At 49.2% G+C, this 27965-nt stretch overlaps 1 protein-coding gene across 2 annotated transcripts in view; it reads left to right on the forward strand.

The window, feature by feature from the left end:
• Positions 1-5008: 5008 nt before the first annotated feature.
• CNNM4 (cyclin and CBS domain divalent metal cation transport mediator 4) overlaps positions 5009-27965 on the forward strand; it is a gene marked incomplete at its 5' end in the record, with an annotated part of 36098 nt that continues 13141 nt past the window's right edge. For both annotated transcript variants that reach the window (XM_080814144.1, XM_080814145.1), the window contains one exon: positions 5009-6410. In XM_080814144.1, coding sequence (XP_080670270.1) covers positions 5009-6410 — 1402 coding nt within the window. The remainder of the gene's footprint in view (positions 6411-27965) is intronic.

The raw sequence follows: 27965 nt of genomic DNA on the forward strand, positions 1-27965 counted from the left end.
GGGTCTTTGTGTTTTGGGAGGTGAAGGAAAAGCTTGCTGGAGTAGCCAGTCCAGGGAAAGGGGGAGGGCGGCCAAAGGTGGGGGGAGGAGGGGCTCCAGTGCAAGAGAAGAGGAGGGAAGCAGAAAGGGGAGCAGGCAGTCAGAGTCTTGGGCCCACTGGGCCTCTCCCAGCACAGTGCCTGTGTTGCCTGGCCCTCCTCAACAGGGACCCTGCTGCAAGTGGGGATTTACCAGCAGCCTTTGCCTCCTGGGTCATCAGGTCTCTTAGATTCGAGCCAGCTTCCCTCTCTCCAACTCCAGCCTTTGCAGCCTGAGCCCCCAGAGCCCGCGGGCACTGTGACAACCCCTGTCTTACCTCCAGTGGTTCTACCTGTACCTTCTTGCTTCCCTCAGCACAGAAGCCCAAATGGTCCAGGATGTGGTCTTGTTTGGTCTCTCCTTCCCTACCATCCTCTACAGATTTTGTCTCTCTGCAGCCAAGGAAAGGGAAGGAACAAGAAGACAGTGGCTCAAGCTGGATGGAGACACAGTAGAACTAAAGAAATCTGAGTGTCCTCTAAAAATCTGAGCCCTGTCATGTCCATCACCATCATGGTTACTGATCATGTTGATTGAGCTCTCACTATGGGCCAGGCATCATCTCATTTAGCATTCCAGAATGTCCCAGCATCCCAGGTCACAGGTCACACAGGCAATTCTTGGCCAAGCTGGCCGCACAGGGAGCCTCCCTGGCTGTGCCTGAACCCCCACAGTGGGGCATCCTGCCTCCTGTGGTCCTGTTCCAAAGGAGAACAAGTTGTCCTCTGGCCATGGAGTCTTCCCAATTGATAGAGCCTACCCAATTAATACAAATGCTTCCTCCCCTTTCCTACTCTGGCATTCCACTTCCTGTCACAGGCACAACCTTGGATGGTCTTGGATCCCCCGATCTGATGACACTCTCTAAAGAAGTGTCTCCCCTGTATCATGTAGAAAATGACACCAGGTCTTCATGCCCCACCTGTTGGGGTGACCTGAGTTGGGATTTTAGCCAAGGTACCATCTCAGCTAATCCCATGCTTAATTAAAAGTGCTGTCCGTCTGTGGAGGGATGATGGCCCCTCCTCTCCCGAGACAACGTAATAGCACAGATATAAACTGCAAATGCTCAGTGTTACTGCAGACTTACAGCTGGGGAATAGGCCACTGCATTGCTCCCAACCAGGCTCTTGAACCCCAGGACTTGGGCAGCCTCTGAAAGACTTGTGGGGCCATGGTGGCCACAGGCTCCGAGCTCCACGAACAGAAGGGCAACCTCTCCAGCAGCAGCTCCCCATCTTGGACACCCAGAGATTGAAGAGGAGTAAGAAAGCAGCCTGGGAGGATCACAGCCTGGGGAGGGTGCTGGAAATCCCAGGTTACTAATTCAGGACTTCATGTACCATGGAAATCTCCGCATCACACCATGCCAGGTGCAAAAGAAGGGACAACAGACTTTTAAGGCTGTCTCCCTGCACAGGACCCGAAAGGAGTGGGCTCAACCCTGTGGGGTGTGTACAGGCTGCCATAAACCCCAGGAAGAAGCTGTCAGGTCCCAAAGTCATGAAAGGAGTGTTTTGAGCTTCTCAGGAGTCAGGTATCAGAGGCCTCTGAGAATGACCTTCACCAAAGTCCTTCCTTGCAAATGGAGCCAACTCAGGTTAGTAAACAGCTTCCACCCAGGGGCAGAGAAACAGGTCTGAGCCCCAAAGGAGACAGACTTCTCATTTGCACATCACTTTCTACTGTTCCCATCACCTGGTTCATGGAAGCCACACACTTGTTCAGGCTTCCTGGCTCTTCACACACATAGACCTCCATCTCCATGTTTGGAAAAGGGTTTTTCAACTCTGCGGACGAGGAAAGGTTAAATGCCCTCCTCAGGGATAAAAGCCCAACAGAGAAAGAACCTGGACACTAGTCTGGACCTCAAATACCTCCTCAGACATTTTCCAAGTTATGGTGCTTTTAACTTTGGTGGAAAGATTCTTGTCCCCTCTGCTGGATTAAAGGCTCTCGGTGGGCAACAAAGGATGTCATTTCTTTACTTCGTTGAGTCTGTTCTCCTTCTTTCTTTCTTTCTTTTTTTTAAAATATTTTATTTATTTATTTGACAGAGATCACAAGTAGGCAGAGAGGCAGGCAGAGAGAGAGGAGGAAGCAGGCTTCCTGCTGAGCAGAGAGCCCGATGGATGTAATGCGATGCGGGGCTCCATCCCAGTACCCTGGGATCATGACCTGAGTTGAAGGCAGAGGCTTTAACCCACTGAGCCATGCAGGTGCCCCTTTCTTTCTTTTTTTTAAAATAAGATTTTATTTATTTGACAGAGAGAGACAGCACAAGCAGGGGGGAGGAGCAGAGGGAGAGGGAAAAGCACGTTCCCCCCTGAGCAGGGAGCCCAATGTGAGGCTGGACCCCAGGACCCTGGGATCATGACCTGAGCTGAATGCAGACGCTTAACCTACTGAGCCAGCCAGGCACTCCCCTTGAATCTGTTCTATTCCCCAAGTGTGGATGTGAATGCAATGGTGGATGGGTGGAATTAAATGAGCTTTAGCAGAGACTAATTCTTCCTACCAGACCCTTACCACCCCTCCCACTTTTATCCAAGTATCTCAAAAGCTTCTTCCTTCCCTTTGTTGGCTTCTGTCACTGGACTCAGTGCATGGAGAGAGAGCTTCTGAGCACAGACAGTTTGAAAAGAGCAAAATAAAAATAGCCAATTGGTCGATAATAGAACGGTAAAGTCTCTAAGTACCACGGGGGAGGGCATTAGTCTTAAAGCTGGCTGGAAAGAGATGACATGGGGTGGGCAGAAACCTCTCTGAGAGCTTGGCTTGCTCCAAGGTGATGCAGGAGGCTGCTCCTGGTGGGGGATGGGAGGAAACAGCCAGTCAAAGGTTCTGCTTTCTGCTTTTGTTCTGTCTTAGCCAGCGCCCATCCCAAGGCTCCCGTTCCTTACCAAACTGGCTGGCTAGATACTACTGTGGAAGAGGAAGTGAGGCACCTACCTGCAAGGGATTGCTTCAGTCCGGCCTAGTAGGCAGAACCTCCCACCCCTGCTAACAGTGCTCAGCTAAACCAGGCCTCTCTACCATCAAGTCTCCCCCCATGACACTGTACGTAATTGTTCCTCTCTGCTTAGGCTCTTTCTAGCTGGTATTGATCGTTGCTTTTATTGGCAAACAACACACCACGATAAAAATAAAGCATAAGTGCTTGTGCAAAGAGAGTAAAATGGATTCTGTGTCTCCAGGGCTGGCAGAAAACTTGCTCTGAGACCCAGTGGTCAACCAGGTACCTGATTCTTCCCTCAGGGCACCCCTGCAATTATTGTAAGGACGTTTGTCTTGTCTGTCTGTCTCCTTCCTCCTGACGGGCAAGGGCAAGGCGGCTGCGGTCTTCCCCACACCTCCTGAGTGCTTGGGGCTCAATTCATAGTTGCTAACTGACACCAACGTGGGGCCTTCCAGGAAGCAGTCATTTCAGGGCTAGGCCTGGCGCCACACCTCTCAGCTCATTTTCACAGGCATCTGCCCTGGCTGGCCAGTCACCACCACAATTTGGGGTTAGGGGTTTGGTCCAGTCGGGGAGCTAACAACACCAGCTACCTAGAACATTCAGGGTTGTCCTGTCCTGTTCAGTGCCTAGGCCACTTGTACCCATAAGTTTGGAGAGGTGGAGCCCTTTTGGTGTTCTTACCCCCTTTTTATAGACAGAAATGGGGCCTGACACTCCCATGTGCCTTACCAGTCACACATTTCTCTTCTTAAAATAGCAATGTGGAGGGACCCAATTTGTACCTAGGTTCAATTTCTTTATCTGTTATAGGGACAAATAACACTACCTCTTAGGGTTGTTCAAAGGATGCTTGCTGATGGTTTGTTTTCTGCTCTGGACTGTAAAAAGGCGGCAGGGACTTTGGCTTATTCACTGCTATATCGTCAGAGCCTGGAACAAGCTCCTGCCCGGCACATAGTAGGTGCTCAATATTTGTTTCCTAAACAGAAATGACGTGAGAAGAGCCTAGGCCAGACCCTGGTGCTTCCCTTTGCGAGGACTTTCTATATCCTTAGTTCCCCAGATTCTTCCAGCCAGGCAGCCCATGGCCAAAGGGGCCTGGGAGTACCTACTTCTGGCCTTGGGACCCCAGATCAGCAAAACTCCCAGGCCAGAAAAATCTCCACGAGACAGTCTGCAATGCTGGTGAACCTGAAGAAGGCCTCCGCCCTCAGGTTCCCCTTTTCTTTTTTATATCAGGAAAAGCATTTTTTAAAAAAGATTTTATTTATTTATTTGACAGACAGAGATCACAAGTAGGCAGAGAGGCAGGCAGAGAGAGAGAGAAGCAGGCTCCCCGCTGAGCAGAAAGCGCGATGCGGGGCTCGATCTCAGGACTCTGGGATCATGACCTGAGCCAAAGGCGGAGGCTTTAACCCATTGAACCACCCAGGCGCCCCCAGGAAAAGCATTTTTGTCCTCCTCCCCCACCCCCAGGCACAACGCGGTGCTGCTTCCGAGGTGCCTACAGAGAAGGGCCACCCTGCCCAGAGCAGCAATCTTCTGGGGAAGGAGCCCAGCACGCAACGCCCGGCTGGACTGCAGCAGAGGAGCGGCGAGGCCAGGCGAGCAGGCCAGTCAGAGGACAGCGGGCCGAACCGACGCCCACCGGGCGGAAAGGCCGGCGGGAAAGGGCGTGCGAGGAAAAGGGCGGGGCGAACGTCCGCCCTCGGCTCCCGCTCAGGCGCCGCTCCACCTTAAGCTCGGGACCCCCTTAAGGGCGGGCACTGGAGGCGCGCGCCCGGAGGCGGGGTCTCCCATGCAAATGAGGGGCGTGGGTCGGCGGGGCGGGGCGGGCGGGGCGCTGACCTGACGTCAGGCCGGCGGCCCGGGCAGTTGGCTCGGCGGCGGCGAAGCGGCAGGAGCGGCGGGGGGAGCCGGGCCGCGCGGCGGGGCGCGGGGGAGCGGCGGCGGCCGAGCCGGAGCAACATGGCGCCGGTGGGCGGGGGCGGGCGCCCGGGCGGCGGGCCGGCCCGAGGGCGCCTCCTCCTGGCCGCGCTGCTGTTGCTGGTGCTGATGTGGGCGCGGGGGGCCCGGGGCCAGGGCGACCCCCAGTGGGGCGCCATCCTGGGCATGAGACTGGCGAGCTGCAACAAATCGTGTGGGATGAACCCGGAGGGCATCATCTTCGTGTCCGAGGGCAGCACGGTGAACCTGAGGCTGTACGGCCAGAGACTGGGCTCTCTCTCCAGCAACCTGATCTCCTTCACCGAGGTGGACAACTTCGAGGCGATCCAGAACTCCACCAACTGTCCCGAGCTCACCAAGGACCTGGTCGTCCAGCAGCTGGTCAACGTGAGCCGCGGGAACACGTCCGGGATGCTGGTGGTGCTCACTAAGTTCCTCCGGAGGAGCGAGAACATGAAGTTGTATGCATTGTGTACCCGGGCCGGGGTGAATGGGCCCTGGCAGAGGTGGACCGATAAGGATTCGCTGCTCTTCATGGTGGAGGAGGCTGGGAGGTTCCTGCCCCTCTGGCTGCACATCCTCCTCATTACGGTGCTGCTGGTGCTGTCGGGCATGTTTTCTGGCCTCAACCTGGGGCTTATGGCCCTGGACCCCATGGAGCTGCGTATCGTGCAGAACTGTGGCACCGAGAAGGAGAGGCGCTATGCCCGCAAGATCGAGCCCATCCGGCGCAAGGGCAACTACTTACTATGCTCTCTGCTTCTGGGAAACGTGCTGGTCAACACCTCGCTCACCATCCTTCTAGACAACCTCATCGGGTCTGGGCTCATGGCGGTGGCCTCCTCCACCATTGGCATTGTCATCTTTGGGGAGATCGTTCCCCAGGCCTTGTGCTCCCGGCATGGCCTGGCTGTGGGTGCCAACACTATCATCCTCACCAAATTCTTTATGCTACTCACCTTTCCCCTCAGTTTCCCCATCAGCAAGCTCCTGGATTTTGTTTTGGGCCAGGAGATTCGCACCGTTTACAATCGGGAGAAGCTGATGGAGATGTTGAAGGTAACGGAGCCCTATAATGACCTGGTGAAAGAGGAGCTAAACATGATCCAGGGTGCCCTGGAGCTAAGGACCAAAACCGTGGAGGATATCATGACCCAGCTCCAAGACTGCTTCATGATCCGCAGCGATGCCATCCTGGACTTCAATACCATGTCAGAGATCATGGAGAGCGGTTACACCCGCATCCCTGTGTTTGAAGACGAGCAGTCCAATATTGTTGATATCCTCTATGTCAAAGACTTGGCCTTCGTGGACCCCGATGACTGCACCCCCCTCAAGACCATCACCCGCTTCTATAACCACCCAGTGCATTTCGTCTTCCATGACACCAAGTTGGATGCCATGCTGGAGGAGTTCAAGAAGGGTAAGGCCGGATGGCGCTCTCCCCGTTAGGTGGCTTTGGGACGCCTGTCGTTTGCTTGCCTGTTTTGTGTCGGCTGGCCTTAGCGTTTTTGGTGTGACTGTCCCTTTGCCCATCACTTCCTGTGCCTCTGAGGTGGATGGTATTTGGGGCAGCGGGACCAGTTCGTAAGCATCTGCCGCCTTGCCGGGTACTGTGCTTTGTGCACCAGGTGAATCAGAGCTGAGACAGGCTTGTGCACTTGGAGGGATAGAGCGAGGCCTCAGGGAGCTACTGAAGCAGCACGGAGTAAGGCTAACACCTTCAAAGAGGCCACAGAGATTAGAGCGTGGGGCCGCACATCTGGTTGGGGTGCCATGGGGAAGGGGCTGGGGCCCTGGGAAAACCGTCACAGGGGAGGGAGCACTGAAGGAGAGCCTGAAGACGTGGGGACACCTGGTACCCGAGGCAGGGGCATCCCCACAAGGAGCAAAGGATGTGCTTTGGGCCTAGCAGGTGGGGCCCGAAGCTGGATTGGAGCTTGGTTGAGCTGCTTGGTGGTCAGTGGGGAGAGGCTGAGTCATTTGGGGCCTTGGGGAAGAGCCTGAAGTCAGGGCGGTGCGTTTGCTTGGAGCTGTTGGAAGTTTTGAGCAAGAGTGATGTTTCTGGAGATCCTAACCCACAGAAGCTGAATTGAGAGGTCTCTGTTTGGCTCCCCACTCAGAACAGTGCCAAGTAATGCTTTCGACTATTCAGCAGAAGCAAGCAGATCAAGTTTTGGTTATTGTTCTGTCTTTTCCCAGGCGCCAAACATCAGCTTCCCTCCTGTGGTTGGCTGGAAATCCTCAGCTGGCCTTGCTGTGCCTTGTGTTTTTCTCTCACATGGGTTCTTGGCCAGTTCTCGGGTAGTTAGAGAGGCTCTCGGAGCTTTTACTCATCAGCCCCAAAGCTCAGGGCATACACCCCTTTCCTTTACTTCCAGCAAAACTTTCTTCCCACCTTTGCTATTCAGAAGTCTTCAGTGGCGGTAAACAAGCCAATTATGGAGTAAAACCCTTCTAGGCCAAAAGGAGTGAGGAGGCAGAAAGGGAAGCTCTTTATAAAGGAATGGGGGTTGGGGGAAGGGAACACATCTTAAATCCAGACCTTTACTTCCCTTCTTCATGGGTAGAGCTCCTGGCGGCTAAGGCAGCCTGCCAGCCCAGGGCTGGGAGTGACTTCTGCACTCCAGCAGGGAGCAAGCTTCAGGTGCTTGTCAATCGATTATTTCACGACAGGAGGGGAGAGCCTGGAACCAGATGGGTCAGTGGTGATGGGCTGGGCTGGGATAGGTAGGAGCAGGCCTTGCCAGGTTTGCTCTGAAAAGATGCTCTGGTCAGGGCCGGAGTGGGATACTTGCACCCTCCCTTTTTCAGAGTGACAGACAGAGTGAATCTGAGCATCAGAACTGAGAAGGACTTGAGTAACAGAAGTCCAAGTGGGAGACAGCCTGGTAAGGTGGTCTCTTTGCAGACAGACTGAAGGGACATGGACATCTGGTGGTGATGGCACCATGCTGGTGGTAGTGTTGCAGGTGCAGGCCCAGGAACGTGTTCTCCCAGGTAGCAGATGCTGGAGCAGAGCAGTGAGGATCTGTGCCCCACCCCCACCCTGCAGCCTCTTGGCCCTGAGGACTTCTCCCTGGTTGCTGGGTCAGGAACCTGGTTAGGACTCACCAGGGCAGCTTCCTGCTCACCACCTCTGTGGTCTTTGGGACTGTTGCTGTGACACACCCAACAAGCACGTTTGCATCGTTCAGCTTGGATCTGGAGCCAACCAGTATGGATTAGCTTGGCTAGGCTTCTCAGCCCCTGATCAGGAGGGCTGAGCCCTTTTCAGGTGGGAGCTTCCTGGATCTTGGCAGGGCCATCTTTGGACTCTTCTTGTAAAAAGAAGTACCACATCAGGAAGCTGGGAAAACAGAGCTAGCATCTTTCAGGCCAGAGCTCTGATGAATGGAATTCTCCAGATGTAAATTTTAGTTCACTGGAGTCTCCTTAACAGAGGCTGGTGGTTTGAGCCTGAACCCTAGCCCTGGAGGGGTGCTGCTAATTCCATGGAAACGCAGGCACAGCCTACCCAGTGTAGCATGAAGCTGCTGATGTGAGTGTGATATGATGGTCACCCCTAATGGACACACCCTGGGGCATTATGGTTCCATCCTAACTCATTGCCACCCTGGGCTGTCCCCAGTATGGCCTCTCCCAGATCTTTCCATCTGGCATTTACCATTTTAGTCTGAGGCCCTCTTGGAAATGGCAGACACTTTATGTCTGCATCTTAAAAGATTCTGTTTACAGATCTGGTGTTTGGAAGGCTTCTTTCATAGCTAAGAAAAAGAAATGAGCAAGGTTAACATGGCTAGCATTGCCAGTAGCGTTGAAACAAGAGCTGGGGGCTTTTGCCAGGTGTCGCCGAGCATCTCCCTGAGGGTCATTCCTATGCTTCAGTGGACTCTGCAAGTTGGGGAAGGTCCCTGACTTCTGCCAGTCTTTCAGCTCTGGGTGTAATCTTCTTTTAAGGTAATTTTATCTTCTTGCGCCTCCGCTTTAACGAGCTCCCCCCCGTGGATAGGGATCATACCTTACTAGTGTTTTCACCACTCAGGGCCTGGCAAAGAGGTGGATCTTTAGTGAGTGTTTGTTAAATGAATGAATGAATGAACGAAAGTTGAACAACTAATGAATGCCTGGCGAGCTCTGCTGGCCTTCTTGCTGTTTCTTGAACACAACCGGGACGCTCCCACCTGAGGGCCTTTGCCCTGGCTGTTCCTTAAGGCTGGAATGTTTTTCCCCAGATGTTGTCAGCCTCACCCTCTTCCCGCCCTTGTATCTGCTTCAGCCTCACTTTCTCAGTGCCCTATTTAAAATTATAACCTCCCATCCTCTCTGACCTTCCTCATCTCCTCTACCCTGTGCTAATTTTTCTTTTTCTCATAGCACAGATCACTTTCTTTTTTCTTTTTTTTTAAGATTTTATTTATTTATTTGACAGACGGAGATCACAAGTAGGCAGAGGCAGGCAGGGTGGAGCGGGAAGCAGGCTCCCTGCTAAGCAGAGAGCCCGATGTGGGGCTTAATCCCAGAACCCCAGGATCATTACCCGAGTGGAAGGCAGAGGCCTAACCACCAAGCCACCCAGGCGCCCCACAATTCACTTTCTGACAACTCCATAATTTACCAATTTGCTATGCTGTTTATTATCTGTCTCCTCCTGTTGGAATATTAAGTTCCAAAGAGCAGAGCTCCTTGTATTGTTCACTGGCGTATCCCTGGCCCCTAGAATGGTTCTTGGCCCATAGGAAGATGAGATCTCAAATAAAAGGTCACTGAATGAACATGTGATCTGTTAGGCTTGGGACAGAATTATCCCCATTCCATAGTGTTAGAATTTTGAGGACCCGATACCCAGGGGACTTGATCTTTCCAGTTGCACCCAGGAAGACAGGAGGGGCTCTTACAACGACGTGTGTATTAATGGCTCCTGAGAAGCCGAGTTTGGAGTCTTGAGTGTGATGCATGGTTCCCCTTTCTTGTGCCTCATTTTCTGTGAATAAGAGGTTTTTGACCATCAGGCGTATACAGAGCTTCCCTCCTGAGTGAGTCATGAAGCTGCTCCTGCATACACACTTAGAGACAGGCTCTGGGAGTCCATGCCCGCATGGGCCTGAGCCGTTCCTGGGAGACTAAGGCAGGGTTACAGCTTTCCAGCTGCATTGCCTCCCAGCTCAAGGCATTTATCATGAATTTATGGACACATACTCTCTGTGCAAGACACGGAGCTAGGCCCCACAGGACCTAGGAGTTAGACCATCTGGTCGGCTAGAGCTGTAAAGCCACTCACTGAGAGGCTCATACCATTTGACCTTGGTCCTTGACTTAACAACACTTCTCCTAGAATTGTTTGCGGCACTGGGTGTTGTAGTTGGCTTGTCTACAGCTTGAGATTTTAGAACAGAGGCTCCCTGGGCTACTCAGGGCCCAATTGCATTTTTCCTTTACCAAAGATGCCCTCCCAGACCCTGGAGGCAGAGTAAAGAATAAATTCTACCAAGTAGAAGTCAGAAGCTCCAGCCCCACAATGAAGCCCACCTTCCAGATTTCTGTTGTCCCTCCCTCCATGACATTCCTGCCCCTCTCGGGCACTCGGCTCATCTGTAGTCATCTTATCTTTCCCTACCAACTTTATAACCATCTAGCCCCCTGTGAAGACTTGGGTTTAAACTCCACCCAGCTTGGTCTCCGATCCATGAGGTGACTTTGGACCTATTACTGGCTTCGTAGAAAGTTAGTGTGTTTATGTATCGAAGGGGAAAAAGCTAGAAATATTTTCGTTGAAAACTCCTCCCATATTTCCATCTGTGCCACATCACACTTCTCCCACGTTCTTCTTTCTTCCTGAAACAACTTTATCAAGTCAAGAAAAAACAGTGCATAATTTTTGCATTCACTTTTGGTTCCTACCGTCTGACACACTTAAAGTATCTTATTTTTCTCTGTTTACTTGTTCATTCGTTTGTTGAAACAAACATCTAATTTTTTGAGGCCTGTGTGTCAGACACCGTGCTCGCTGTTGGGAGTCAGAGAGGAATAGAACAGCCCTGTTGATGGAACTGGCAGTCTAGCAGAGAGACAGACCTTGTAAACAAAGCTTACTATTCTCGGTTCAGGTAGGTGCAGTGGGGCCAAGGAAGGCCTAGGCCCACGAGATGCTTCTGAAGTCAGAATAACAGGACTTGGTGTTCATTTTGGAGATTCTGGAGTTGGGGCCAGGAAGCAGTTGTGAACATCTGAGCTTTCTAGCTAGGGATTCAGGTTGATGATGTCATTTAATAGAAGCAGGGAGAGGAGGAAGCAGAGACAGTTTGGAGGGTTGGGGCATGGGTCCTGGTGGTAAATTATAGCGATGTGACCCTTGATTGGACTCCTCTGTGCTCATCAGAATGTCTCCCACTTAAATGTACAACTGAACTGCCTAGATGTTTTCTTAAAACGCAGAGGTGAACTCAGTGGGTCTAGGATGTCGCCTTCTGGACCACACCAGGGTGTGGTCCATCCAGGCAAGCGTGCAGGTAGGCGAAAGCCCCATGAGGGGCTTGGGAGTAAGTCCAGGACCAGGGTTAAAGGTTTGAAAGCTGGCAGCAGTGGCAAAGAGTGTAGAAGCCCCATTAAAGGGGCTCCTCGGAGAGGTGAAAAAGACCCAAGCAGGCGTGGTTTGGGGAGCCTCCTGGGGAAGCCAGATAGGGTGAGGGCCAAGCAGAGACTGTGGGGACGGGACAGTTAAGTCCCAAGATGCTGGGAGAGCACAGCCTCGAGTGGAGAGTGAAGGCAGCCGCACACCTGACCTCCGAGAGCTCCACCTGGAAACAGGCTCCAGCTGAGCTGGTGATCTCAGCTGGAGAAGCTGGCCCTGGGGCAAGTGTATCTGAGCGAGTGACAGGAGCTGCCTACTCAGGCAGGGGTGCCAGCCAGGCAGCTGACAAAGGCCGGCCAGGCTCCTCAGCACTTTCTCTTTGTGAGGGGCTCGTGGCCGTGGAGCATAGCCACCGTGGATAGGATGATGCACCTCTTACCCCCTCGCTCAGCCGGTGGTGGACCAGCTTCCATAGAGGAGCCAGGACCGAGAGCAGTTTCCTCGGCCTTCTATTGACAGAGCTCGTCCAAAAGCTCTTCCTTGTGACCCCGGAAGTTGCTGCCTTGTGTCTAAGGCCAAATAAGACCTTAGATCATACCAAGATCACACTAGTGTCTGGTTTTGATTCAAAAGTCTTGTATTTTAGAAATTAGAAATTAGAAAGCCCAGCTCCAGAGTTTTCCCAAACACCTCCGGTCAAGATAGGAGGTACTGAACAGATGGTTAACCTTGAAAATACTTGAGTGCACAGAAACACAAAACACAGGATTGTTTCCCACAGAGAAGTGGGTAAGGGGCAGGGCCTTCCAGGAAGCGGACGCCTTTCTGGTCAGTAGAAGTCAGGGAAGACACTCCAAAGGAGGTGGCATTCCAGCTGGATCTTCAAGGGCGAATAGACATGAAGTTTAAACACTTCTGTTCCTCTTGTTCTGGGAGAACTTGGACAAGACCACAGGATAAGAAATGAGCTTCACAGTTGTTGGTACCAGCTTTGGGTAAAATTGCTTTCTCATGTTGTGACTGCTTTGTAGCCCTTTCTGTGGGTGTGAGAGTCACGGAATTCGCCAAGGGTGCCTGAGATGGCCCTGGGCTAAGACGATGGGGCACAGCTAGTTGGCATTTGATCCAGCCCCCTCCTCTCCTTCTCTGAGCCCCTCTGTCTGCTGTCAGGCACAGCTCTGCGACAAGGTGCTGGCCCGTCCTGTCCCTCAGGTTACCCCCTCGTCACGACTGTGTGTCCCAAGACATCCTGTCATAAAAGGCTTTGTGGCTGCATGAAGGACTCCTGGTTCATTCCATAGACTGGAGTTTGGACTCCTGAGTCAATTCTTTTTCCATTTGTTACATGATTTTCTTTTTACTGGTGGTTGTTTTGAAAGAGATACATCTCATTGTCAGGCCTTTAGAAAACACACAAATCTAAACAAAACAACCCATGAATCTCATCTGGAGAGAACTATTTTTAATATTTTGATTTATTACAGTAACTTGTTTAGAAATTGATTCTTAAGGTCGTGTCACAAACAGCAGGATCAAAACCATTTTCATTTCACAGCTGTGTAGTTTCCTAGTAGCCGTTCATATGTATTTTCACATTGAAACCACTGTCTACACTGCTTTTTGGAACCCAGTTTAGGTTGGTTCTTTCAGAATAAGACGAGAAATCTCTTTCTGTCCCTGGGCTTCTTGGGAGGGTGTCCCCAGACGGAGGGCTGGGCAGCACTGTGTGGCTGATAAAAAGGCGAGCCCAGAGGGTTGGGGTGTGCAGCCGCCAGCCTGGTTTTTTGTTGTTGGGTGTTTTTGTTTGTTTGTTTCATTTTGTTTTGTTTTGTTTTTAGCCGCCAGCCTGTTTTGCTGGGGGTTAAACTTGGTGTTGCTAGAGCATTCCCCAGAGGTTATAGTCAGAGTCGCTTCCATCCTGCAGGGCTGATTTACTGTGACCTGGGCAGGGTTCTTGAAAGACTGGTTTCCCCGGGCTCTCTGGAACGCCTGGTCTCTGGCCAGCAGGCAGCCAGGAGCCTTGGTTGGAAGGAGGCTCTTGTACCCCCAGCCCAGGCAGGCTTACTCCCACACACATTCATGCCTTCCCCCACCAAATACACACAAGGACAGGCTCACACATACACGCATACACACCCGCCCCCACACAGGCATGCTTAAACACACACTTCACCCCCACACACAGGTGGGCAGACTCACACACAGTTACCCCTGCAAGCAGGCCCTCGCATACATACCCATATGCACGTACACACACCCACACAGTACCCTGGACTCCTGCTTTAAAATGAGTCTGGGGCTGCTTGGGTGGTGCGTTTGGCTTAGGGTCGGACTCTTGGTTTTGCCTCAGGTCATGATCTCAGGGTCCGTGAGATCGAGGCCCAGGTTGGGCTTTGCTCAGCAGGGAGTCAGCTTGGGATTCTCTCTCTCACTCTCTCCCCCTGTCCGTCCTGCTCGTGTTCTCTCTCTCTAAAACAGATATATAAAATCTTAAAAATTAGTCCAGCTCTCATTATGCTTCCCTAAGAATAAGTTTAAAAACTGGAGTAAAGCTTATGCAAGTGGGTTTATTTCATGAAAGACTCAAAATAGTGGCTGACTCGAAGTCTCTGAAAAATTTCTCTTTGGTTGGTGATTTGGCTAGCCACATTAATGGTGCTGTCCAGCTCAGGGGGCTGTGGTGAGGACTACATGAGGTAAGCCAATGTAAAGTGCTTAGCTCAGTGCCTGGCACCACTGTCCTCATGCAATAAATGTTAGCCATTTTTAAAATTATTGTTATTACTATCCAAAGGTGCCCCAGTTGGCGCTGATACCACTGTGGGCTGCGGTGGTTCTCATGTACCGGCTCCGGGAGCAGGCTGCCCCGCTGTTTGGGCGTGGTGCCTTTCTGGGAATTATAAAGACATTGAGGTCAAAAGAGCCCACTAGATAATTACCTGCCAATTCAGATACCATCTTATCTGGGTCCCAGTGTGTATATTAAGGGTAACAGAAGCCAAGAGCTGAAGCAAAAAAATGTATGGCAGAGAAACTTGGAACTGAGGAGATTCCTCTCATTTCCTGAATTGTTTGTTTCCTGCAAATCGAGAAACAAGCCCGCCATCCTGATTGGCCACACATTTGCATTCTCACCGTGGGGAGCAAAATCGGAGGATCTGGGAAGCCAGGCAGCGCAAGGCAAGGGGTAGAGCCACATTTGCACTTCTCCTTGGGTGGTTCCTTGTCAGGGCTCCCCCTTTGTCTGCTCCCTGCCCGGTGTCCCTGTTAGGGAGAGAAGAGGTTAAGATGGAAGAGCAGCAGAGGGTAGAGGGGGAGTCCAAGGGAGCAGAGATTCCCCAGGAGACCCAGTGTCCCCAGAAATGCCCCAGACCCAGAGCTCTGGAAAAGGCTGAGTAAGAGCAGAGAGCAGAAAGAAGGAAGAAGTGCCTTCATTAATGGTTAACCTTTATTGAATACTTAATTAATCTGCCAAATGCTATAGATAGGAACCCACGCTCCAAGAGGCTAAGAATCTTTTCCAGAGGTGTGACGACCCAAGTGGCCCCCCACAGCTGTTCTCATCCAGAGGCCAAGCTCTTAACCCTGCTCTGTGTAGCTTTTCAGTAAGAACATGGATATTAGTAAATGAGATGAGAAGATTGAGAAATTCCAGTAATTCCGGGCTGGAAGATTTATTGTCAGTTCTAGATTTTTTTTTTTTTAAGTTGAGGTACAGTTGACATAGAACATGATATTTGTTTTAGGTGTACAGCATAATGATTCTGTATTTTCATAGATGTTTGCCACAGTAAGTCTAGTTAACTATATCCGTCACTCACCACACAGAGATACAAGGTTTCTTTTTCTTGTGATGAGAAGTTTTTATTTATTTATTTATTTAATTTGACAGAGAGGGAAAGCACCAGCAGGGGGCTCAGCAGGGGGAGAGGGAGAAGCAGACTCCCTGTTGAGCAAGGAGCGGCTAGGTAGATCCCAGGACTCTCGGATCATGACCTGAGCCGAAGGCTGCTGCTTTAACCAACTGAGCCCCACCCAGGCACTCCTAAGATCTATTTTTTTCCCTGCAGTTTTCACATATATGATATAATATTATTAACTGGTACCATTAACATGGTAGTCACCATGTTGGGCATTACATATCCAGAACTACTTTATCTTATTTGTAACTGGAAGTTTGTACCTTCTGACCACCGTCCCCTGTTTTACCTCCTGCCTCTGGCAACCACCTGGATTTGTTTTAGAGGAAACTTTCCATTGAAGCAAGTACGTAAATCATAAGTGTACAATTTGATAGTTTTTTGCAAAGGAACACCCCTGTGTAACTGTCACTGAGCTCAGGAAATAGAACATTACCAACATTGTAGAAGGTTGTGTACTGTCTAGGGAACCCTCCCAGTCACTACCCCTGTTCCCCCAATCATCATGGGTCAATTTTTTCTGTTTCTGAACTTTTACACGTGAATCATCAGTATGTGTCTTTTGTGTCTGATGCCTCTGCTTGACATAAAGGTTATGAGTTTCATCCATTGTTGTATGTAGCTGGAGTTCATTCCTTTTTGTTGCTAGATAGTATTCCATGGTAGGAATAAACTGGGAAGTTGATGACATTTCAGTTGTTCCAATTTTTAGCTGTTTAAATAAGGCCACTACAAGTGCTCTCCTGCATGACTTTTGGTGATGTTATGTAGGCTTTTCCTTTGGGAATATCCTATAGTATAGGCACAGATGAGGCAGTTTTCCAGAATGCTCTTTGCTCTTACCCAGTTATACTCCTGTCCCTACAATTCTGGTATTGTCAACTCTTTATTTATGTGTTTCATTTTAGCCAGTCAGGTAGGTGTGTGGTAGTATCTCGTTGTGATTTGATTATACATTTCCCTAATGACTAATTTATTTTTGAAAGATTTTATTTATTTGAGGGAGAGAATGAGACTGAAAGGGGGAATGTCAGAGGGAGCAACAGACCCCCTGCTGAGCAGGAAGCTTGCTGAGGGACTCCATCCTGGGACTCCAGGATCATGACCTGAGCTCAAGGCAGTCGCTCAACCAACTGAGCCACCCAGTCGCCCTCCCTAGTGACTAACGATGTTGAGCACACTTTCATATGCTTAGTGTCCATTATGGGTTAGTGCTTTTTATATCCTGTTTAAGATTCTTTGCCTATACACAAGTTAGGAAGCTGTTATCCTGTGTTATTTTCTAGAAGCTATATTGTTTGCCTTTCACATTTAGATCTGTAATCCTTCTGGACTTTATCTTTGTTTCTGAGGTGTTACAGTCTGATTCTTCTTTTAAATCCATAAACACGTTATCCATCTGGTCCAGTGCTGCTTATTGCAGACTGTCTTTCCGGGCTGAGCTGCGGTATGTGTGGGTCTCTCTGGACTCTCATATTCCATTGGTCTGTTTGTCTGTCCTTGTGCCAGTACTACATTGACATACTTCCTGTAGTTTTCTAGTAGGTTTTGTTCTTTGGTAATAATGATTCTGTTCTTTGTTCTTCAAGATTATCTTGACTATCCTTTATCTTTTTTCCTGAGAATTTAATGGAATTGCATTGAACCTAGAGATCCATTTGAAGACCTGACTTTTTTTTTTTTTAAGATTTTATTTATTTATTTGACAGACAGAGATCACAAGTAGGCAGAGGTAGGAAGAGAGAGAGGAGGAAGCAGGCTCCCCGCTGAGCAGAGAGCCCAATGCGGGGCTGGATCCCAGGACTCTGGGATCATGACCTGAGCCGAAGGCAGAGGCTTTAACCCACTGAGCCACCCAGGTACCCCAAGACCTGACATTTTTATAGTGATGAGTCTTCCCTTCTGTAGACATGGTTACCCCCATTTGTTGATATCCTCTTAAATTTCTTTCAACAATGTGTTGTCAGTTTCTGTACAGAAGTCTTACACGTCTTTTCTTGGATGTATTCAAGGTATTTGATGATTTTTGAGAGGTGTCTTTAAAATTTCATTTTCGAGAATGTTGGTTGCACATTGTTCTGATCCAGGTGTGCTGCAGTGCTGTTCTGATGCTTACCACCCGGAGTTAGCAAGGGGAGCATGGGGTCCTTCCACATGCTCCCCTCGCTTCACATACCAGTCACAAGTCGCCCCCCCCCCACAGCTGGCTGTAGATTTAGGGTTCCCACGACACCCCTCAGGTTTAATGATTCACTAAAATGACTCCTAGAATTCAGAGAAGTGCTACACTGAGGGTTCCAGTTTTATCTTAAAGGATACACATAGGATGAGGTCTGGAACAGTCAGCAACGCAGGGCTTCTGCCTTCTACCCCTGGGGTTGGGGTGTGTCCGTCTCTGGGCACGTCAGTGTGTTTACAGTGAGAAGCTCCACTGAGCTCTGGAAGTGCAGAGGGTCATTTTTTTTTCCTTCCCCAGCCTCCTCAGGTGCAGTCCAGAGTTTTTATCAGAATTTCAGTGTCTGGGCACAAATGATTTAAGTTATTGGCTACGTGATTGGACTCAGTGCCTGGCTTGCTGCCTTCCCTGGATGTAGGACACCTGAAAGGTCTGACCCTCTAATGCTTGGCTTTGCTGGTGACCAGCCCTGCCCTGAAGCTATCTTGGGGCCCACCTGGAGTTGTTCATTAGGATAACAAAAGCTGCTTCTGTTTACTCAGGAAATTCCAAGGGATTTGGGGAGCCAGGGTCCAGGACCAAATGTTTTTTTTTTTTTTTTAAGATTGTATTTATTTATTTGAGAGAGTGAGAGAGAGAGAGATAGAGAGAGCACACACTAGCAAGGGGTGTAGCAAAGAGAGAGGGAGAAGCAGGCTCCCCAGTGAACAGGGAGCCCAATGCGGGACTCCACCCCAGGACCCTAGGATTATGACTTGAGCCGAAGGCAGACGCTTAACCAACTCAGCCACCCAGGTGCCCCAGATGTATTCTTTATAATACAGCACAAGTATGGATAATTTTTGTATAGTGACCTTTAATCCATTGGCCCTGTTAAATTTACTCATTAATTCTAATAGTTTATCTTGGATTCTTTTGGATTGTTTACACACGTAATTATGTTGCCTGTGAACAGTGGCAGTTTTATTTACTTATTGCTACACCTTACACATTTTATATCTTGTTCTTGCTTAATTTCATTGGCTAGGACCTCTAGGTTGGTGTTGAACTGGTGCCTCAGTCTAGGTTTCAGGGTAGGCTTTTCAAATTTGTCAGTAGGTATGATTTTGAATTTTAACAAATGCTTTTTAAGTAACTGTTGAGATGTTTGAATGATTTATCTCCTTTATTCTGAATTATACCAATTGATTTTTAAATGTTCACCCATAAACATTTATTGCATAACTGGAATAAACATGACTTAGTCATCATGTATGATTCTTGCCACGCATCATTGGATTTGATTTACCAATTTCTTTATTTAGAATTTTGGCATCTGTGTTCATGAGAGAGAGGTCTACAACTGTTTTTTCCAGCCATTAACCAACCAACTGCGGAGGAAGACAGTACAAGATATCTCTGTTAGGGTTTTGGGTTTTGTTTTATGGCAGGAAAAATAATTGTTTGGTAATTAAGTCCCTTTTCCCTCTTCTACTAATAGCCCAGTTTGGGTGAGCAAGTTTGAACACACCAAGTAATATTCTTGCCCTTTTCCACCTCCTCCCCTGCTTCTACTTGTAACAGCCTCAGCCCTACACCAGATGTTGCTGCAGTTTTCTCTCTCATGTTTGGATGTGAGGTCTAGGATGGTTTTTATAGTTTGTAAACATTTGGGCACAGTATGTGATTAACAGTTACCAATGGGTGTTCACCAAGGTAAAAAGAAAAAAAATGTTCTTTCTTTTCTTCTTCTTTGTCGTCGTTTTTTTTTTTTTTTTTTTTTTATGACGCAGATGGGATTACTAGGGTTAGTTAAGGAGAAAGCTAGCCCCCTACCCCTGTTAATGTATCCTGATGTCAGTCAGCTAAGCATTTAGCAGAATTTCCTGTTACATCTTCCTGACAAACGAACATGGGACATGTGGCCTCATTAATAATGGTCCATCTTTTATACTGAGTCTTCTGTTGGTTACCAGCTGGTTGCACAGAGCCGAAGAATGGGTGCCTCACAGGGCAGTAAGGGAGCTTTGAGTCTGTAAGCAGTTGAGCCGGGAGGTATGTTAAGAATGGGGCTCCTCCTGGCTGGGGGGGCTGGAGGGCTGGGGTGGGAGGCTAGATGGTCAGGAGCCGGGATGATAGATGCTCAGAGGTGCTCCTGAGCAGAGAGGACTGGTGGAAAGGAGGAAGCAGTTTGCTGTAAGGGTCCAGAGTCGAAAGGAGCCTAAGGCTGGGGATCCCCTTGGCACCTCCTGATGGGTTGCTTGCCCCTGCCCTTCTCATGCTCAGGGAGGCATTGTCAGCCAGACCAGCATCTTCTCTCCACTTCATTTTCTTCTGCTGTGCAAAATAGCTCTAGTGTGTTCCTCCCCGCCTTCTGAACTGTGTCCCTGGCTGTATCTTCCAGGAGAGGTTTCTACATCCCGGAGGACAAAGACATCAGCATTCCATCTGACCTCACTCCTTAGATAACCTAAGAAACTTAAAACCCCAAACCTGTCTTTTGACCCAGTGATTTTTCTTTTAGAAATGTATCTGAAGGACACAGAGATATATCCAAATACATTTATTACAAAGATTTCCATAATGGCACAAAAAGGGGGGTCGTAATTTAAGAGCCCAGTGAGATTAAGAATTATTTACACATGTGTCCAGTGAAGTATTATGAGGCCTTTCATTTTTTAAAAATATTTTTATGATATGGAAAAACAGAATGTGAAGTATTTACAAATTATTTAATTTAAAAAGTATTTAATTAAAAAAACAAAAAAATAGTTAATAGTAGTTGTCTTTGGAAGGCAGGATTATAAGTGATCTTAATGTCCTTTGTACTTTTGTTACCAATATCAGAAAAAGATATATACACATATATACAAATTAGATGTAAAACTCATTATACGAAAAATCAGGGGGGCGCCTGGGTGGCTCAGTGGGTTAAAGCCTCTGCCTTCAGCTCAGGTCATGATCCCAGGGTCCTGGGATAGAGCCCCGTATCGGGCTCTCTGCTCAGCAAGGAGCCTGTTTCCCTGGCTCTCTCTCTGCCTGCCTCTCTGCTTACTTGTGGTCTCTGTCAAATAAATAAATAAAATATTAAAGAAAAAAAAAGAAAAATCAGGGAAATTAGACACTTGATGTTAATGATCTTAAGGAATTACGTATTAGATGTGGTATTGTGTTCTGTTGTCGTCTGCGAGGTAAGAGTCCTTATCTTCTAGAGATACTGACCCAAGAGCCTTTAAAATTTATAGATGTTTACAGATAAAATCTGAGATTTGCTTCAAAATAAGCCAGTGAAGTGGGTAGGAGGGAAGAGGAAACAAGATTGGCCGCTGGAGTTGGAGTTGTTAATTGTTTAAGTTCAGTGAAGGGCCCTGAGGGTGTAATTATATTATTTCCTGTACTTTTGTAGATGCTTGATATTTTCCATCATAAAAGGTTAAAAAATTAAAGACTGCTGGCTAAATGAAAAATCAAAGCCATGAAGCCCTGTCCCTGGGTGAGAGACCAGTCTTAGGGTCTCCTGACTTCTGCTTGTCAGTAGCTGCACCCCTGGGGTGCTTGGTTTAAAAGGAGAGTATTAGGGGTGCCTTGGTGGCTCAGTCGGTTAAGCCTCTTCCTTCAGCTCAGGTCGCAGGGTCCTGAGATCGAATCTAGCTTCGGGTTCTCTGCTTGGCGGAGAGCTGGCTTCCCCCTCTATCTCTGCCTGCCTCTCTGCTTATTTGTGATCTCTCTCTCTGTAAATAAATAAATAAAATCTTTATTAAAAAAAGAAAAGAAAAGAAAAGAAAGGTGCGTATTACTTAGAGAAGCCCCTTTCTGAATCCCAGCTTCTTCTCCCCCTCACAGTATGATGATCCTGGACAGGACTTCCCTGACCCTCAGTTTCCTCCTGTGAGTAGTAGATGTGCGAGGGATAGTGCCTGGGCGCCCTGCCACAGAACATGCTTACCCCCACTGTTTCATAGCTGAGGGGAGGAGGTGGGCCCCGAGGGGCACGCCGGTGTAGCTCCTTTGAGAGGGGACAAAGTTCTGGCCATTCAAAAATTGTAGACATGTATTGTTTTACTGACACATATGTTATAAAACAAACACAAAAACTTAAAAAAAAAAAGATTTTATTTATTTATTTGACACAGAGAGAGATCACAAGTAGGCAGAGAGGCAGGCAGAGAGAGAGGGGGACCAGGTTCCCCGCTGAGCAGAGAGCCCAATGCGGGGCTCGATCCCAGGACCCTGAGACCATGATACGAGCCAAAGGCAGAGGCTCAACCCACTGAGCCAACCAGGTGCTCCCACAAAAACTTTTTTTAAAGACATAAGGATGAGGGGTCTGTAACTCCTCTCACTTGGCTGGAGAACGATTGAGTGAGGGCAGGAGCCCCTTCCCCTAGGGACTGGCTGCTCAGAGCACACTGTCAGTCTGTGTATAAACAAAAGCTAAAGTCGCTTATTTGTTTTGAAATACAAATAAATGTGAATGGAGCCTGGAATGAATACCCCCTTTGGAGACTGTGTTCTAGAAGGTTCCAGATGGGCTGTGTGTACGTGCAGTGTCAGGCTGTGTTGTTGTCTTGCCCAGAATGGCTGGGCAAGTCTCCTGGTAAGTCTCTAGAAATGCTTTTCTGTTTTGGCAAGTGGGCTGCAGTGTCTGCCTTTCCATTTCTCTTTTCCCTACGGCTGTCCTTCTGTCACTTCCTCTTTTTATTCTTCCTGCTTCACTCAGTTTTTTTCCTTTTTGTCTTGCTTTCCATTTTCCTTTTCCTTTTATTTTATCTTATTTATTTGTTTTTTAAGATTTCATTCATTTATTTGACAGAGATCACAAGTAGGCAGAGAGGCAGGCGGGGGCGGGGTGGCGGTGGGGGGAAGCAGGCTGCCCACTGAGCAGAGAGCCTGATGCGGGGCTGGATCCCAGGACCCTGAGATCATGACCTGAGCTGAAGGCGGAGGCTTAACCCACTGAGCCACCCAGGCGCCCCCTTCCTTTTCCTTTTAAAAATCTGACCAGCTATAGTGGCTGTATTTATTGATGGCTTCCTTAATAAAATGTAAAAATAAAGTAATGTATTTATTGTAGAAACTTTAAGAAGGGAGGAAAATGATTAGGAAATGAAAGGCCCCCTATCCCACCACTCAGAATATGAATATTTTGGTGTGTTTTCTTCTAGTAAGTAGCAATGAACCAGCTTCTGGTAAGCAGTGGACCAACTATTATTATTGCTTTCTCCTACCCCACAGTATGAGACATCATTCTTACCCTTTCTGATTATAAATGTAAAAATAAGAAGGTAATACATGCTGATTTTAAAATGCATTAGGTGGGGCGCCTGGGTGGCTCAGTGGGTTAAAGCCTCTGCCTTCAGCTCAGGTCGTGATCCCAGGGCCCTGGCATCATGACCTGAGCTGAAGGCTATCTGCTCAGCAGGGAGCCTGCTTCCACCTTTCTCTCTGCCTGCCTCTCTGCGTACTTGTGATCTCTGTCAAATAAATAAACAAAATCTTTAAAAATAAAATAAAATGCATTAAGCAAAAGCAGAAGAAACAAGCATTCTTATTTTCTTATTTTGTAACTTTTTGCTTTATGCAGGTGGTGAACCACTGTCTCTTTAAATAAATTTCTGTCTGCATCAGCCTAATTTTTAGTGGCTGCAATACTGTGTCATAAACCACACTAGATGAACCCTCCTGGCCACAGCTTGCACACCAGCCTGGGTTTTCCCTTTGTATCAAGGTCTTTCCTAGTGTGGAAGAAATGGCTGAGGCCAAGGTCTTGCACATTTTTTGTTTTGACACATGCTGCCAAATCCTGAAGAAAAAAAATGTCATTGTTCTCTCCAGTACTGCACTGTTTTAGTTTCTGTGGTCTAATAGTATATTTTAATTTATATTAAAATTAAGAGAACATATTATTAAGAGAAATTATTGAGAGAAATTAAGAGAACATCTCCCCGATGTTCTCTTAAGTTGCTTATTGATTAAATGGCTCACTCCTGCTCCTCCCCAGCCTGGGCTTCTCTGCTTAGGGTTACTTAGGGAAACTTGGTCTTGTGTGTAGCTCTCCCACCTACCTGCCTGTGGAGGGGTCCTGGGGTGGAGGGCTGTGCAGGGCTGTATCTCCTGCGGCTGTGCTCCTCTGCTTCCCTGCCTGTGTTCCCAGCGTGCCCCACCTGTGTCATCTTGCTGGGCTGCCCCTCCTACTGGTCGAGATCAGCACTATTAATAGTCAGCTTAATCTTTCCCCTTTGCTTGGGTGGAGGGAGGAGAGAGGGGGATTCCCAGGAAATTAGGTGCCCTGTTGCTGGCAAGTGCAGACCCATGGCCTGAGATCCCATCTTCTGGCACCCAGAGGCCAGCACCTCTCCCCAAGGGGGGTGTGTGAGAGCTCAGGGCCTGTGCTGGGAGCCTGGGAGGTCAAGGGCTGGAATTTGCTGGGGGACCAGCGGGGGAAGATGCCCAGGACACCACCTCGGGTAGTGGCCAATCCCGTGTCTGATCTGGGGCCTCTGGATGTTCTATATGAGAAAAGGCAGCTGGAGCTGGTAAGTAGGGCCTCTCAGGGACCTTGTGGACTTTGAAACCCAGCACCTTCTAAGGTGTCTTTCTTACGGTCTTTAAGAGATTAAAAAGTTTTTTTTTATGGGGGGAAGAGGACACAGCAGTTTGCTAAGATGCGCACTGTGGAAGGCGGAGGACTGGGCTCCCTGGGGCCCCAGGAGACCAGCTTATACGTATCCAGCAGAGTCTGGGGGTCTGCCTTGTTCCAGGCATATGGTAGGCGGGGCTGGGGTATAGCACGAAGAGCAGTAAAGTCACAGTGTGGGCCTGGCCGAGCTGGACACCAGTCGATAGCAAAGGCCGACAGCAAAGGCAGCCATACCAGTGCTGGTGAAGGGCAGAGGGAGAGCTGGGGCCAGGCTGGGCAGGGAGTGCTAACGGCCCCCAGGGCTGAGCCCCTCAGGGCGGAGCCAAGGGTGAACAGGGAGTCAGTCAGGTTCTGGGGCCTCTTACTCTGCCCCATTCCAGATGGGAGAGGGCAGTGAAAGAGGCCTCCCTGTGGTTCTCTGACTGAGAGGAGACCTGGCAGGACAAAGGTCGACAAAGGCAGAGTGGGCAAGCTTGTCATCCCGGTGTGGCCCAGAGCAGACAGAGGGCAACCTCATGGTGCCTCCTTTCCCACAGCCAGGTTGCCCCTTACGAGCATCGCATGAGTATAAAAGGCTCCAGAAGCCCCGAGTCCCTGGGGAAAGCAGTAGGAGAGTCTTTTTCAAAGCTCCTTCTAATGAATATGTTTCTTTTCTTTTTTTTAAAGATTTTATTTATTTATTTGACAGAGAGAGAGCGAGAGAGGGAACACAAGCAGGGGGGAGCAGGAGAGGGAGAAGCAGGCTTTCCACAGAGCAGGGAACCCAATGTGGGGCTCGATCCCAGGACGCTGGGATCATGACCTGAGCCAAAGGCAGATGCCCAACAACTGAGTCACCCAGACGCCCCAATAGATGTGTTTCTTTCTGATTATAAAATTAATACTGTTGACTCTGGAAAGGTTGGGATCTCTCTTCAGAAAAGTATAAAAAAGAAACAAATCATATCCTGAACCCCTCCATACTTTCAGGTTTAATCATATGAAAGTATCATTTTGGCTGGTCAAAAATAGTCAAATATGAACAATTTCACATGGAGGAGCTAAATACAAGCATTTTGCTGTATTTCCTCAGTCTTTTTTCTTTGAATAAGGACTACTTTAAAAATGGGGGCTTCTTAGCTTTGGGGTAGATGTATTTACATTTTCATGTTCCATTTCTCACCCCAGCCACCCCCAAAATCCAATTATCCAGTTGAATGGACTCTGGTAATAAAATGAGGGAACTCATTAAAATAAACATTCTGTAGTGATTTAAATTTCATACAATGAGGATCATAAATAGAGGTCCCCAGTTGGTCCTTTTATTTTAAAAGGTAAATTAAAAATCATTTTTTTTAAAGGTTTTATTTATTTTTTTGACAGAGAGAGAGAGAGCGCACAAGTAGGCAGAGAGGCTGGCAAAGAGAGGGGGAAGCAGGCTTCCCACTGAGCAAAGAGCCCGATGCAGGGCTCCATTCCAGGACCCCAAGATCACCACCAAGCCGAAGGCAGAGGCTTAACCCATTGAGCCACTCAGGTGCCCCCAAAATCATTTTTGAGTTACAGAAACTTCTTAATTACTAGAATTCAAAGGAATTCTTCTCTCGTCTTCATCCCCTTCCCCCTTCGCATTGATTACATTTCTCCTAAGGAAACATTTGTGTGAATTGAGTCCTTCGTTCCACAGATACCCATTAAACACTTGGTGTGTGCTGCTCACCATTCTGAGTTTTGGGGACACAGATTAAAGCCCCTGCTGTAATGCAGCTCAAAATCTAGCAGAAGATGGGCCATAAATGATAAATACAACGAATAAGCATATTATGTCATGTATTTTAGGTGATTTCATGACCAGGGTTAGGGCGCTGGAGGAAGGATCGCAGTTTTCACGGAGGCCCTCAGGGTAGACCTCAGCAAGAGGGCCCCCTCAGGGGGAGCGCTGCAAAGGGAGCAGCCTCAGGTATGAGGAACAACAAGGAGGCCTTGTGGCTGACTTGAGCACTGGAGAGAGGAGTACAGACAGGAGATGGTCAGCACCAAGGGCTCTGGACACCCGGGCCACTCTGGGGCAGGAGGCTTTTACGTGGGGTGAGACAGGAACCACTGGAGGGACTTGGTGAAACATGAGGTGACCTGACGTCACCCCTCTTACTGCTGTGTTGAGAGCTGACCCGGGCCCAAGATAAAGCAGGGAGCTGACTAGTCTAGCCGTCTGGGTGAGAAGGAGGTGCATGTGGCCCAGAATGTGACCGTAGCAGTGGAGGCCCCTGGAAGAGGCTGGAGTCTGGGTGTCGGGTGCAGGCAGAGCTTGAGGGGATCTGATGGAAAGGTTGGTTGGAGAAGGGTAGAGAAAGAGAGGAGGGACAGTTTACTCCCCCATGGCCTGATCTACCAGACAGACAGAGATGGGGAAGGCTGGGGAGAGGAAGGGCAGGAATTTGATTTCCGCCATGTGGAGTTCAAGGTGTTGGGCTTCTGGGAGGAGCTAGCTAGCTCTCAGCCAGCAGTTGGGTACAGAGTTTGGAGGGTGCAGGAGAGGGCTGGGCCGCAAGTGTTTGAGACACCTTGACATACAGTTTGTGTTTAAAGTCACGGGCAAGGGACAGGTCCAAGAACCGAGCCCTGGGACCCTCTGACATAGAGGTCAGGGAGGAGCAGCAGCCCCAGAGGGCAGAGGAGCAGTAGGAGAGCTGTGTGCTAGAAGCCAGGGAGAGGGAGGGTTTCCAGGAAGCGGGAGAGAGTGACCCCTGGTCAGAATCTGCAGCCTGAGCTTGAGATCCCACCACTGGAGGTCACCGGTGACCTTGGCAAGAGAGGTTCTCTGGCCAGGGAGGAGACTCTAACACAATCAGTGCCAGCGCGCGCGCACACACACACACACACACACACACACACACACACACACACGGGGCTCTTAGCGCACCGAGCTGGGGTGACTGTGGGCGGTGCTCCAGGTCTGTACACCTGCAAGTTACCCATCTCTGGAGGGCACCCGCCCACCCCCCTCACACCACACACAAAGGAGCCTCAGAAAGAGGGCCCCAGGGCTGAGAGTGGCCCCAAGATTGGGCTCAAGGAGTCCACGTGTTTCCTCCGTAGGACGGATGTTTCTGTCCTTTAGAGAAGCCACCAGCCTTTCCTGGTATGGTCCAGTGTGACCCGTGACTGTGTGTCAGGGTGTCAGGATTTGTTGTAAGCCTGTGGTTCACTGGAGGTTCAGTGGGGAGGAGGACATTTTTCTCAGGTTATTGAAGCTATGTCCCTTCTGCGTGGGGACTCTGACTTCCAGGCTCTGAGCTAGGCACTGGCTAACTGAGCCCCATTCAGACTCACCCCGTTCCCCAGGACTTAGTCTATGCCGGTTTAGGCACAGAGGGTCCTTGCTCACCCTGGATGCTCACTAGTCTCCCTTTGTTTGTTCCCCTTAATTATGTTTTTCCCCTGATTTTTTCTCAATTAAAAAAATTCTAGAGCCCATCAAACAGAACAGAATTAGAAGAGGACAGCGTAAGGGGTACAAGGGCCCCTCCCCCAAACCCTGCTTAACCTGGGAGGTAACCACTGTTACTCTTCCATGCACTTCAGGGCAGTTCACAACCCCTGCCAGCCCTCAGTCCAGCAGGCACCATGCAGTCTGTCCCTCTGCTCGTTCTTCCACCAGCAGCCTGTGTTGGGCTTCATTCCACATTCTGTCTGTCTGTTCCCTGCTGCTT

Source organism: Martes martes (genome assembly GCF_963455335.1).
Source record: "Martes martes genome assembly, chromosome: 9".
NCBI lineage: Eukaryota > Metazoa > Chordata > Mammalia > Carnivora > Mustelidae > Martes > Martes martes.